This window comes from Camponotus vicinus, unplaced genomic scaffold, assembly GCF_025532165.1.
Source record: "Camponotus vicinus isolate PSW18456_S1 unplaced genomic scaffold, iyCamVici1.0 SCAF_2, whole genome shotgun sequence".
NCBI lineage: Eukaryota > Metazoa > Arthropoda > Insecta > Hymenoptera > Formicidae > Camponotus > Camponotus vicinus.
Genome location: NW_028141956.1, coordinates 15805025 through 15820385, shown reverse-complemented (window position 1 = coordinate 15820385; position 15361 = coordinate 15805025). Strand labels below are relative to the sequence as shown.

The 15361-nt window shown below is 32.5% G+C and overlaps 1 protein-coding gene across 1 annotated transcript in view; it reads left to right on the top strand.

Moving 5' to 3' along the window:
- LOC145966149 (protein amalgam) overlaps window positions 1-15361 on the top strand; it is an 81289-nt gene that overhangs the window by 30611 nt on the left and 35317 nt on the right. The window contains exon 2 of the mRNA XM_083089998.1: window positions 746-843. Coding sequence (XP_082946124.1) covers window positions 746-843 — 98 coding nt within the window. The remainder of the gene's footprint in view (window positions 1-745; window positions 844-15361) is intronic.

Sequence of the window (15361 nt, the reverse complement as noted above, 5' to 3'; positions counted from 1 at the left end):
GTAAAAAATTTATAGCCTGAGAATGTATGCATTATAAAATAATACAGATTATATATATATATATATATATATATATATATATATATTCACATTCTCTTTGTAAATATTTTCTTTACAAAAAGCCTAGATTTTTTATAAAATGCTGGTTTATACATATTCAACGCTTTATAAAAAAAAAGCTACATTTTTTTGTACAAAAATTTTACAAAACATTGCAACATATATACATATGTAATTAAAATACTAAACATAATCATCACTAGAATTATTTTTCATCAGAATTTAATTAAAGATAAGTTTATTTATTAATTTGTATTTGGAATTTTTGAAATTATTATATTTTATAAGAATGGAAAGGGTCGCGTATTTAAATCGAGTCTCTTTCAAACTGATTTATAATAAGAGTTACTTCATGAGTGTCCATCGCACTTTAAATTTTATCGCGCGGCAACGATAAACACATATGATGGTTTAGAATAATTTTATTTTTTTTTTCAAAATCATGAATACAAGAACATCGTGGAATTATAAAGCGCCAAGCTTAGTCCTAGCTTGACCCGCTTACGTTAACTCGCGCCATTCACCGCTGAGTTTCTCGAGTACTTTGCAAACTTTGGCGCGCACGTAGGTGGGCTATAAGTATAAGTACTAGTAAGTAAGTAAGTATGTATGTATACTGCTGGTTAACATAGAGTTCGTTCGCGCGATGGCGTGATACTTAAATCGAGGACGTTCTGTGTTACAGATTTACCCAAGTTCGGCAAACCGTTGAACAATCTTACAGTCTCGGTGGGTCGCGAAGCCATTTTCACCTGCATCGTCGAGGATCTCGGACCATACAAGGTGAGGGATACATTATAACCCCTATCCTATCTCCACGTACGATTGCAATTACATATATATTGCGCCATGCTGCTGTTACAATTGCACGTCGCGTTGCGCGCACTAATGTCTCTTCGTACTGGATTGAGACTGGCATTGATAAGGGATATCGGACTGTATACATGTCCTTAGATGATAGAATTACGGGGCGATATTGTCTATCGAAATAATTTCTTTTTATCCGAGTGAAATCAAGATCTAATAAGATCTCGATAGGATTATTATCTTTCCGGTTTCATCCAACGGCTTATATTAATTCTTTATTTAAAACAAATACAAAAATTAACATTCTCTAAATTTTAATTTTCAGCATAATTTTTTAATATAACTTTAATATAATATAAATAATCTTTTTTTTTTATATGACTAACACCGTAGATTTAGGTACGAGATGAGAATCATACAAGATAATTAAACTTTGCATCAAGTGTAATATTATGCAGATATGAATCTTTATCTCTAAATTATGAAATCATGTGGAGGATATTACTATTCTGATAATACATAGACACGCTGTAATTTGCGATTTAGAAAATTGGCGCTAAGATGGCTTGAGAATGGTGGAACGATGTCATTACCGAACTACGTTCGCAAAGTTCTACAGGAACGGGAGAAGCTAACGAACGGTACAAATAAATTCGAAGCGAGGGATTGAGCTAGGATCACAGTGCATATCTGCGCAACTCCATTTAAGTAGAAATAAAATCCCGCGGGGTGTGAGTTCAGCAGTTTGTTAAGCGGCTCCAGTCCTCTCTCGACCGCCGTCTTCCAGCCGATCGTTTCCCTGTCGTTCGTCTATCTTCCTTCTCTCTCGTTTTCTCCTTATTTTCCGGCCTCCTCTCAAGTGGTCGTGCTGGAGAATACCCTTTTCAATTCTCTCTGCTGCTCCCTCTCTCTCTCTCTCTCTCTCTCTCTCTCTCTCTTTCTTTCTCTTTTACCAGGACCTGTACTCAAACCGCGCGTATAGGAGTTATAGTTTTATAGATAGCGTCGCTTCCGCGAAATGTTTTGGCGATAAAAATGCGCGAGATTATTTTATGGCGCCGCGAAAATAAATGTGTGTGTGTGTGTGTGTGCGCGCGCGCGCGTGTGTATGTATGAGAACAAGCTCGAGCGTTTTTGAACGGAATCGATGCATTATCCTTACGCGGTTGGTCAACGGCACCCCTGCGGAAATGAAAACGGCAAGTCACGCGCCTGCCGCGAAAAGCGTTTGGCGCAAATAATAAAAAGTACCACTTTGTTCACAGCCAGGATACAAAGGGGTGCGCTTTCGATAATCGATGCCGACAGTCACCGCAAAATTAACGCTTTTTAGCGTAACTCGTTTTAGCACATAGCAGCCACACACGATGCAGCTATAACCGATATCGCGTGATTGGTTCTCTACCCCGATAGTACCGCAATTCTCTCGTTAATAATAAATTATTAATTTCCTTTAATAGGACATACGATTAAATAAAACCCGAATTTATATAGTTTTATCGTTTTGTTTAGAGAGAGAGAAAAAAAGAGAGGGGGGAGGGAGAGAGAGAGGTATGCTTTCAAATGGTAACGATGCGAAGAGAGCTCACGTTAGTACTGACATCGAGTAGTTTATTTATATTTTAAGTTGTTGCATGAGTAATGGTGGATTTTATGTACAGTGACTTGCGCGAGAGAAAAGGGGAGGAGTAGGGAGTACATACCTCAGATACTCTCTAAGGTGCTCTGAAATAATAAAGCGTCTTATTACGACTTGCGCAAGGTGTTACCATGTTGTATAGTACATAATAAGGGTACTAATTTCGCTAATTAATAACAAACATTTATATGTTATATGTATTTTGTTCTTTTCCAACTAATTGTGATTTTTAGCAATCGTTTGATTTGTGTGTGTGTGCATTTTCAATTACAAGTTAATAAAGAAATATATTTAAGAATAAAAGATATACATAATTTTTTAGATATATTTTTCAAGAGATAGATATAAGAATTATAAATGATTAAAGTACTTAATAATTATTAATATGTTTTTGTTGATACGTATAAATAGATTAAACAAAAAGCAACGTATCTAATTATGTTAATAAATATTATTTTTTTGAAATAACAGAATATCGTGAAGAGATTTATAAATTTGAAAATTTATTTATAATATGTGTGTGTGTGTTATGTGTATTTGTATTATATACATATAATACAAACAGTTATGATTTGCTATTATTAAAATCATAAATCTATTAAGCAATTATATGTGCAAATATTTAAAAATTAAGTCAAAGTTTGATTTAAACATATTGTATAAATATAAACATTTCAAGATTATTGCATTATAATTAAAAATATTATGTTTATTATATTATATTTAGAAAATTGTGAAAATTTTTTTACTGAGAAGCTTGATATTCTAAAGTTAATTATGCAGCTTGTCAGTGATCCATTATACTAAATTTTACTGCGATTTACTGTGCAGATTATGCTGTACAAGTTACAGAGAGTAATCTAATCTATTTTATTTTATTTGTTTAGCAAGCTGTACTAATTTATATAAGACCTCATTCATTAGAAAAGAGATTTTATATAAATTAGTGCGCTTGCTAAACTGTTCTCATTTAAAATATATTGAATAATATATCAAGAAAACTGCTTATCTATTAACTATTTTTATTAATTGATACCTAACACATTTAATCTTTTTATTGGATATTATATTACATATTAAAATATTTATTTTTAAAAGTAGTGTTATCGAATTAATGATTATTACAAATTTATATATCATTAATATTGGACTTTAGATATAAATATAAATTAGACAATCGAAATTGTTCGTAATTGATCGTGACTATATGCATGTTTATAAATTAATTCTAAAAGATTATAATGTTAACTCTTTTGACAAACATATCTTATAGATACAACATTACTAAAATAAATTCAATTACTTTCTGCGAAAATCAACTACTTTTTTGCCAAAATCTCTTATCACAAAGTAAGGATCATTCAATGCAGTTATAATATTTTCATTTTTATCGTTCTGTATGAAGTGCGGAAATAAGCTGCGTGATTCAGTATAAAACGATTTATGTATTATCCTGACTCTGCGGCAAATTTTAAAATTTCATTAAAGGGCCGAAATTGCTTCCTGCGGAAGTGGAAGCAGTAAGGAAAGGAGGCATCCCCAGCGAAGTATTTTTACGGTCCTAAACCTAATTGAAGCTGGGTCCTTGGAATTCGCCAGGTTTCATGGAGATTAGTGCTCGCCGAGAATTTTTCTTCTTTTAAATAATCATAACTTTTAATGCATTATATCAACGCGTATTTTTGTTATGAAGAATCGAATTATACTATTTATATAATGCAAAATATATATATTATTTTTATTTAATTTATGAGAAAATTTTTAGTTTTTTTATTTGGATTTGCAGAACAGATTTTAATAGTTTATTAGGTCTCACACATAACAATATTTAGATATAATTAAATATATCATATAAATTTTGATATGTATGTGTGTTAGTAAATCTCTTCGAAAACATACATTATTAAAACTTTACAAGCAAGAAAAAGTATTTGGATTACGTAAAAAAATATGCTGAATTTGTGTGTTTTCTATTTATATGTATAGTCTTCAGTAAACATATTCTTGTTTTGCGATTTTCTATAATTATTTGGTTATATAATTTTTATTTCAGTTTGTACCTAGTAGTTACCTTGTGTGTGTGTGTTTGTATCTATCGATAAAACGTCCATATGTTATATTGCAAGTGTTTGCAACTGCCCCATCAGATTACGAGTTTGATCTCGCAAGAGCCAACCGAGGCTGCCAAAATAGTTACACACCACATCATGTGACATTTATTACTATGCTTTGAGCGAAAGGTAATCTCATTTTCCAAACAAAATTTGTTTTCCTTGGAAAATGAGCATTATACAAATAATCAGAATATGTCATGAAAATACTAAAGTCAGATTATGGATCCATAATTAATCAATATATGTGAATTAAGTAGACTTAATAAAAAAAATATACAGCATCTTGTAACAAGTTTCAAAGATTCATATTTATAAAAATACAAAACGGATAGTTGAATTTTATATTTCTAGCGAATTTTAAAATTTTTATACATTGCAAATTATTGAGCTTTAAAACTTTCCAAGAACTTCAACTAAGAGATATATACATGTAATATATATCCACGTTTTTGTTTCCCATTACGATAAGGTGTCGAATTTAGCGCGACCTTATACGGGCTGTCTCACGCCAAGTAATGCAACGCTTACGACTAATATTCTCTCGAGGGAGCAAACTCTAGAAATCATTACGGTCTGTTGCAAAGGCATTGTGTACTTCCTCGCCGTAACATTCGGCAAATTGCGCATCTACCAGAGGTACGGTAGCACGGAATATTCCACAATCCCTTGACGATCCTTGATTACCCAGCGGTCCTTACCGACACGACGCACGATTTCCCGCACATATCTGACGTCGGCCTTAATGTGACGGACTTTGGATCAAGGTGCTTAACGTTCAGAGAATGCCGGCGTATTCCATGTCTCGCAGTCAATAGCTGGAGCGAGAAAGCGGTCACTGACGCGAGTACGATCGAGGGAGAGAAGCTCGGCTCTGTGATTGTTCGTGCAAACAAACCGCAGTATTAATTATTCGCGATACCAGCGCGCATGGTTGCAACGAACGGGACAACAGACAGGCGGATATCCCGCAGAAGAAGCTCGTGTTTCGAGAGTTACGATCTTGTCGACGATAATTTCCTGGATCTCGGGAGAGAGAATACGAGCCAGCTGAGATTTCTTCTCGCGAGAGTAACGACATGTCAATGGTTAGGATCGCCACTTTTATTTCGCTGGTCCTCTTTTCTCGTCTCTCTTGCCACCTTGCGTTTTCCCTGTACAACGTATGTACACAAACACAAAAGTTGTACGTGCTCTTCTATACTTTGCACTTTGCGTTACCTCAATGAAGAGGTCACCGTCTGCTTTTTCTGCAGTACGTTTTAAGACGCTAAGCAAATGTTCAATTAACTTGCCCTAAATCTGGTTGTACGAGATGAAAAATAGCCAATGTGTAATCGAATGTTAGAATTAAATCAATACGTGTGGAAAACGAAGACGAAATGACCCATGCAGAATTTTTTGGTCTCGATTTAATCGCTTCTTTTCCATCTTCCTCTGAGTTTCTCAAGTCAAGTCTGTCGGTACCTTTGCAGTCTCTCGAGTTTGTATTCTATTGGCTACACACGGAAACGGACGTATTAATATCGCGAGGGCACTAATTGCCTTCCAACCAAATACGTAGAATTTGCGCGGAATGAGGTATCGAAATGCTCTTTGCTTTTAGGCTGTGTACACTATGTATTGCGCCATTGATCGAGGAAACTATTACATTTGGAGTGGATTATAAGTGAGCAAGGTCGGAAACGCGTTTCCTTCCGTTCACGGATATCGACCTGGGATGCAAATTTGAATTTACCCTTGATTCCGGGTGCATTGCTGCGGCGCGCTTATGATGCTTACAATATACCACATATAACGTAAGAATGCATTAAAATCGATGCATTTAATATGTACTTAATTTAATAAACTGAAATATATATGTAATATATATGCGTTAGTAGCTAGGATCGGATATTAAATACCGCGACATAAAGTTTATATCCTCTTTAATATCTCATTCGCTAGTGAATACCAGTATCTAGGCGAGAGCCTATTACCAAACCCATTGTCTTTTGACAATGTGAAATATTTACCGATATTCGTTTAATATGCGGTTTTACGACCGATACATATATAAAATGAACAAAACACGCATGTGTATTTTATTATTATTTTCAGGGATAAATTACAGAAGCTAAGCATATCAGCAAAAAATATTATCACTATTTATTTTAATATCGCATTGGAGAGATGCCGCACGAATAATATTGTCGTAAATTATCAATTAGAAAATTAGAAAATATACTATATTATTCTGTAGAATGTATATTATTTACCGTAGAATTTAAAAATTTCACTTATTTCTACAATAGCTGCGCGACATCGAAAAAGATTGCAACGCTTTCTTCTTATCTCGCCAACAGACGATGATACTTATAAAGTTCGAATCTTGTATAGCTATTAAGAGAGATCGTATATACTTTTATATGATTGGTCATCTAAAGTAACTGTTTTCAAGCACATTGCGCGATATAGATATTGTATACTTATAATCTAGCTTTTATTTCCTGCTGAAAGGTAACGATGTTCTTTTTATCTTCATACATTATTTATATGTTCTTTAATGATAATGCTTATATTTCTGAATTGCTCGATATTTCTTAATAAGGATATGAATTCTTAATAAAGAATTCTTAATAAGGATATTAAAACAAAAATATAAAAGAGACAGATTAGCAGCGAATCATTTTTTAAATGACATATAATAAAGAATGCAACCAATAAATAAAAATAAATAAAGATAATATCTTTTTAATATTCTATTTGTAATAAGGAAGTGAATCTTTCATTTCATATTTTGTTCATCATATTTTGTTCATCAGCAATTTTGCTTGAATATTATTTACGTCTGTTTTCGTTCCTTGAGGCTCAAAGATGTTGTTGCCACCACGTATTGATTTGTTTGCATTTTATGACAAGTCTTTTTCTGTTTTCAAAACAACTTGTTATCAATTGCCACATACATTCTATTACGAATTTTAAATAACGTGTTAAAGATAATTGATATGAAAATATTTACACAAGCAATAAATAAGAAAAATTCTGAAACTTCTGAAATAAATATATTAATAATCGATTTTTATATTTTTGAAGATCTGACACATTTTCTATCTTTGAAAGTTTCTTTTCAGATGCTAATATTATAACAATATGAAACAAAGATACACATTTCACGGACAAAAATAAATTGTAGGTTGATTCATTTCTAGGTTGATTGAACATTTTTAGTATTCTGACAAGATACGGATTATATTAAAAAAGATTTCTGATATTCCAAGCAAACGAAGCGGACACAAGCAATCTCCTGCTAATGGATCCATGCATCGTTGAACATACTGAAAGAGATTGGTCGTGTTTGATGCAACCGTACTTATTGCGACGAAATGATATTATCGACATAAAATATTTGAAGAAACGCGCTATTTCTTTCCACCTCTTTTTCCAATGCGCATGTATAGGATATGCGCTTCAATTTCATTCGGTATCGTTGGGCTCTCTTGTGCATTACGATGCAGTCGCTGCAACAGCGGCAACTGCAGCTTGTAATCTAGAAGTGGAGAACCGTGAGAATCGAAGGGTGAAGATGAAGCGCGGAAGTAGTCAAGGAAAGTGGGGTAACGCGTTTCCTCGATGCATATCTATATACAGTGTTTCTGCACACGCTTGCACATATGTGCACACGTACATGCATTCTCACACCGACGTAGCTTGTACGAAAACAGCTGGCTTCGGAAGGAAGCTTACCCCATTTCCGACCTTTCATTCCGCTTACTGTTTTTCTCTGCTTCTCATAGCCGCGCTACTATACAACGAATCTCCGTGTCGTTTCTGTCCTCGAATACGCTCCGATTTGAAGCGGCTACGCGCTGTCGTAGAACCACGTGCATGCAGCAATTGCAAGGAGAGTTAATTGGACTTTATCACGTCAAACAATTCGGCTCGGTGAAATTACTTCATGGTTGTTTAGTTTGGAATCGCGTGGATAGCTGGTGAAAATCGAGCGAGTGCGGTTGCTATCAATAGCGTTATATTCATCGGTAGATGCAATATTCCTACCTTTTTATTGCATGACTGGTGAGAGTCTTTCTCTGAATATTGTAAAAAGAGCTCGAGTCTCTCTTTAACGTTGATATGATATAAAAAAACTATCGCGATATTTTTTTTATACTTTAACAGTTTGTAACAGGTCCACAAAAATATAACAGTTGAATTTGAGATTATTACTGAAATTATTAAAAGAATTTGAGAATGTATAGTTTGCAAATTGCGTCTGGCATTCTAGACAGTGTCTTTCAGATTCTCCTCCATTATTTGAACAAAAACTTGTCAAAAGTTTAAAAGAGAAATGATTTTAGAGAATTTTTACATAAAATAAAAATTATTTTAAAAATGTTATATACAAAAAATTAGTTTAATAAGTCCTTTGATGTTTATATTATATATATAACTAATATATTACAATAAAAATATGACTAACTAAAATAAAAGGGTAACTTAAATACTAATAAATATAAAAAATATATAAATATATAAAATAAATAAAATAATAAATACGTATACGCGTAACGCGCGCAATATACTAGTGTATGTAAATTTGTAAAAAAAACAAAACGATATTTATATTGCTGATTGTTAATTGAAAACGGATGTTTGCCAAGACTTTCAATTTAATTCTAGCAATGATATATCATGTGAGATAGTATTTGTTTTTTATATATTTATTAGAGAGATATGCCGCTATACATCAACTCCTCTTCCTCAAGGGAAGTCGAAGAATATATATCTTCAAGTGTGTATAATATCCGCTTCAGGGTGCATCACAATAAAACTTCCCAGAAATGTGTGTATAATGTATGTATGTACGTGTATCAGTCATGTATTATAAAATAAGATAACTTGATATAATATAAAGTGTATATCTAAAGTATATCATATGTAACAGAAAATAAAATTGTGCTTTCTAGAAAAATAAAAACTGTAACTCGATATATAAATTTCGTTATTTATTTTTCATTTTTTATATCATAACAAAAGTAATCTATATCATATAAATTTTATATATTACTGTATATATATAAATATCTACAAATTATTTATATGAAAAAAGAATTGGTATTATATTACGTCGGCTTTTACAGGAGATTATTTTGTCAAGGTTAAAAAGATTAAGGAAGAGAGAGAGAGAGAGACTCGCGTGAGAAATAAATCTTCGAACAGTATGTGTGCGTGTAATGTGTATGTGATTTTCAGGTTGGGTTACGCAGCAGGAGTAACAAGCGATCAAAAACCTGCAAGATAAATGTCTATGAAGAACATTGGGCAATAGATAATGTGGTGATAGAATAAAAGATGGTCATCTAATCGTTATTACTTCATGCTGTGATGAAAACATAATAAAAGAAATATAGATTTTAAGCTTACATGCGTACGTGATAAACTGAATTATGAATTAAATAAGACGAAAAATCAAGTAGATAATTAACAAATAGCAGAAATAATTAAATAGAAATAAATAAATGAGATATGAATATTTCATTTAATATAATATATTTAATATAATAAATAATGCTCGATATAAAAATTTTTCTGAAAGAGGCATTTAGAATAAAATATTCAAAAACTCAGAGGTTTATTAGATCGCTATTTAAGATTTCTCTGTAAGTAAGAAGAAATTTACTGGAGGGAATAAATTATTCTGTCAGATTGATTCATTTCGTATGTCATAATTATTTGATTAATGATTCAACCATTAACTATTCTGCGTCGCATACGTATAAAATATGGTTATTGGTCGGCAAAATAAACGGCATGCCGCCTTGAGCAAATTGTAACATCATCTGCAGGTCACCGCGCTGAGTTTCTGCATTAAGAAACTTCGCAATTTTTCTGACATTCTCAAATGAATGCATTCTCCGATTTTGTCGTAAGGAGGATTAACGCGCGCGCATTTGGGATTGCAACTCACATTAATTTATCGCCACTCTGAGAGTTGCAGATATGCCAGAGAAATCGATAACAGACAAAATAAGGTGAATCTATATAAAGCACTGTTGAAACTTTCGTCAAAGTACTTTGTTAATTGTTGTTATCATTGAACTACGAAATTGCAATATTCACTCAAATCTAAGTTATTAAATATTCCATTCTATTATTATGTATTGTCTTAAATTCAGAAAAGAGATTCTTATAAATATATTTTAATTAAAAATATTTATTTAGAAATTTTATTGTTACTAATTAATATTATTTATTTATTTAATTCATTAAAGTTGTTTAATTGCACGATTAAATTGTTATATTGCATTATTATAAAGTTTTAAATTTTTTGAAAAAGAAATTAATTTTTTATAATTAAATAAATTAATTTTTTGAAAAATAAATTAATAATTATGTAGAAATAACAAAATGCTTTATTAAGTTCAACTTGTTCTTTATGCTGTACTGCATTAACTTTTTCCAGTTTTCCATCAAATATAATATCTATAATAATTTGATGATAATTTATTACATTTGCTTTGTCACAAGAATGCTGATATTAAATCTCACGTTGCATCCTTTTCTAACAAAGGTAAATATCTAAAACTCTTTTATCTGCGTACCGTTTATTTCTTGTCTCCTCTCAGATACAAGGTGCATCATGCCGACGGTATACCTCCGCAAAACGTATGCAGCCTGAAAATAAACCCGGACTGAAGCGTAGTGAGCTCGAAAAATGTGAAACGACATTGGCTGGGACGGTAGGGACTTCGAGACGAAGGTATGACATTTTCGTAAGCTTCTTGTCGCGAGGCGCGTCGGGGTCGCGGGTGACATTTTGTGGGTGAAATGGCAAGACGACGAGCCGGTGAGTAAAGTAAAATGTCATTGTGGGGACTTGTCGCACACTCATTGGAAAATCCTACAGAGAAGGAAGTGAACGGGTAAAGTTTGCTAGAAAGAGACAATCGCAACTGAAACATTGAACAGAGTTTCGATAATTATGTAGGTACGATCTAATGAATTATCGAGCACTACTATTAGCGGCAGTCCTGGATATCACAAATTGCATACGAATTTCAAAATGAAAGTGCACTGGCGACTGCATAAAATAAAGATAACTGAAAGAATAGAATAGTTAGTATGATTTTCCGCCAAGCACGTTTTATGCAATTCACTTCCACAATATATCTCGATTGAAATATGAGAGTTAAAAAATTTTAAAAGTCATATTTAAATAAAAGAATTTTAATATGTACATCGACATACAAATGCACTGTGTGATATGCTGATTCATTTTTGCATTATTAATCATGTAAATTACGTATTATTAAGATTTATGTTATGTCACCATGTTATGTTATGTTGGCCGTCAGTATTGGCTGATGATTAAAATAAAAAATGTACATATATGTTTAGATAAATTTTAAATAAAAATAATATTTTATTATCGCGCGCATAGTAGAGTTTTCTTTGTCGTATTAAGAACAATTTCTGACAAAATTTTGAAAAATTTAAATAAATAACGATAAAATTTGAATTCCATTATAATTATGTATAAAATGCAAAATTAATAATATTGATCGATGTACAATTGCAATGAACCATTATAATAATATCTCATGAGAAAAGAATATAAATAATAATAAAAAGTCTTGTATCTATCAAGAGACATTCGACGAGCGCTAATTTTCTTTTTTGTTAAAATATTGAACATAACATATGGTTTTTATCAAGAGAAACTTGATTGCATTTCATAAAATTATTGCTTTAATGAATATGAAATAAGCCCACGGTAAATGCAGTAGCTATTAACTATGCTAGCAGTAATTGCCGTCTCCTTGTGAAATTTCGCGCGTCAGCGTCGTGTTCCAACTCGTTTGCGCGAGAGACAAATTAAGAGAGAACCAAATGGTCTACCAGTGGTACCAGTTTTTTGTCTACTCATTAAATTAGGATAACGCCAAGAGCATCGTATATATTCGTATATATGCATTTATTTAAAAAAAAAAAAACATACTATGATATACGTGTTATATATACTATGATATATAAAATTAATGCTTATAATTCGTATTTCTCGTATTTCTCATGTATTTTTATTGCTTAAAAGAAAGTTATTTACGAGAAAATTTTAATATTATATATTTAATGCTTATAATTTTATTAATTAAAATAGTTTGAGGCAAAGCATATTTATTACATTTATTATCTAAAGATTTTTTCAAAATTTACACACAAAATTGTACTTTTCACATGTAATAATTTTCATATACTTTTATTTTTCGCCAGTTCTATTTACTTTTGAAATTGATTTTACTTATGATAATTGAGAATTAGGTGATGAAACTGACTTTTCATTTTAGCGCTTTTCTTACATATTTATTCTCTCAAATAATATTTTAATAAATAAAAGAAATGAAAAATGAGATTGCACATAAATAAAATCGATGCATAAATTTAAAGACACTTCTTTTATACATAGCTTTAGCCGATATATTGTGAATTGTATCGTGAATATTGTATTATTGAAAAAGATGTCGCGCGTGCAATGTCTCTCGCTTAATCGAAATATCATTCGCAGTTTTTATTTCGACCGCAAAAACCGATCTGGTTCATAATTCTGAGTACGTCGCACTACAAAGAAGCAAAAAAAGTGTCAGTTACAACGAAATTCCATTAGCGTCAGTTTTCACCGCTTTTAAGTATTTCCTTTGAATTTCTCTTGCTAAACCGGTCAGCTGCATTGCTTGCACGGCGAGTTTACGTTCAAAGCAAAACGGAATAAGAGCAGATATATTTTTATGTCTATCCGACTTTCCGCTACACGACGCAGCCTCCCGCGCGCAGCACACGATTACAAATTATTAAACGCTTAACGTTTCGCGGTAGAATACATTCTAGGACCAAACAAGGATGCTCGCGTGGAACATCGCAGCGGACTTGGACATTAAGGCTTTGTTCTGACAAGACAGCACATGACGTATTAGTAAAGGAATACAAACGCAATGGTCGCTTCTTCTTCGGTAGTACGTCATGTAGCTTTTTCTTTCTTGGTCAAAAGAGAGAATTAATGTGGACATCGCGGGGAGATATGTGCACGAATTTCTAGTACAATTCTGGAAATATACACACATATACAATCGTTCTACGAAAAATATATCACTTTATTACAATAGAAAAAGCATTTTAAAAATTCGCAAATTTAACTTATTCCAGTTCGTATTGTTATTATAGTGCTTTATAAATATAAAAAAATAAACATTTTTTTACACAACACGATTAAAATAAAAAATATATAAAAAGGAATAGAATATGTAAAAGATAGAATCAAAAATAAATTGCTTACACATCTCATAGATAAATATTTTCTAGCGCAATTGTTTTTACATACTTTTATATATTTTTATATATTTCTATATATTTACGTATATTTTTACGTAATCAATACCCCTTTTTATATTTCTAATGAATTTCATTTGTCACCTCATATACAGTATCATACCGCCTGATATTGTACTTAACTCAAACAGAAACTGCGACGTTCTCTACTACGTCAATGTCGAGGATGAAATTGGAAAGCATTTTACGACGATGGGGATCGGCGAGGTTGGTATGCGATAAATATCAGGATTGACCGCAGAGTCTTCGGCATATCAAAGCAATTTACGTTACACAAACGATTGCATCATGTGAATTACCAAGCAGAATCTTACTAAGGATTGTGATACGAGGTTGAATCTCGGTTAGAAGTTAAGCAATGGACTGGAACGAGAGAATGAAATAGCGAGAAAAAGAGAGAGAGAGAGGGAAAATGAAAGGGAAAAAAGGAGGATAGGGAAAGACAGAACGACTAAAGAAGGAAGAAGAAGGAAGAGTAGAAAGTCGAGGCAGAAAACGCCTTGACGTTCGACGATTCAATCAACGCAGCACATTGTCAACGTCGGGGGTTGAAGAATGTCACCCTTCGGCGGATATTCTTGGGGTCGGGATATGAAAAATGATGTCTGACGGGCGGGGGGAGGAAGGGCAAATAGCGGGGAAGAATATGCGCCAAGGTACGTCCTGGGACGCTTCCAACCGTGGGATGTTTGACAGGTATCTTGGCGCTATCCGTGCGCGAACGTGTTTTGCGGCGTCACGAGTTCGTGTAAAAAGGAGCGAGTATGTATTTAGCAATGTCAGTTGAGGTGAAACAATCCGAATGTTATCGAGGTAAATTTGATATCCATCTTCATTTAAAATTGTTTTATCAGGGATAAAGAAAGCAAAGTTTTCTTTTTTTTTACTTCTTCTCGTGTTCTTTTTGATGGGCAGTCTCTCTTTTCCGTTAGCGACAGACTATTCAATGATTGAAAAGTAATATACCAAGTATTAGATAGGTTCAGTTAATCGAAATGCTTTTATACAATATAAACAAGGCTATATTATTCATAGCGTATAATATATGTTTTTATGATTATTTTTATTTTTAAATTATTATTTTTGAATGCGTATGAGCGTTTTGAGTAATATTGTTGGACTACTTAAAAACCAACATGATTTATCTTAGATACTAGGACTTTTCGCATTTTATATAGGCAATTGAAACTATACACCAGTCGCTCGTATATTTTTTAGTGAAAGAAAAACCTTGAAATTTGTGCGGTAGGGATAACATGTGTGCACAGTTTCTTTATGTGCAGATTGTTTTTTGTTATTCGTAGCGGGCCAGCTAGCTTTTAACCAATAAAAAAGATATGGTCAGTTCGTTTTTTTAAATACACACAAAAGCAAAAAGATATGA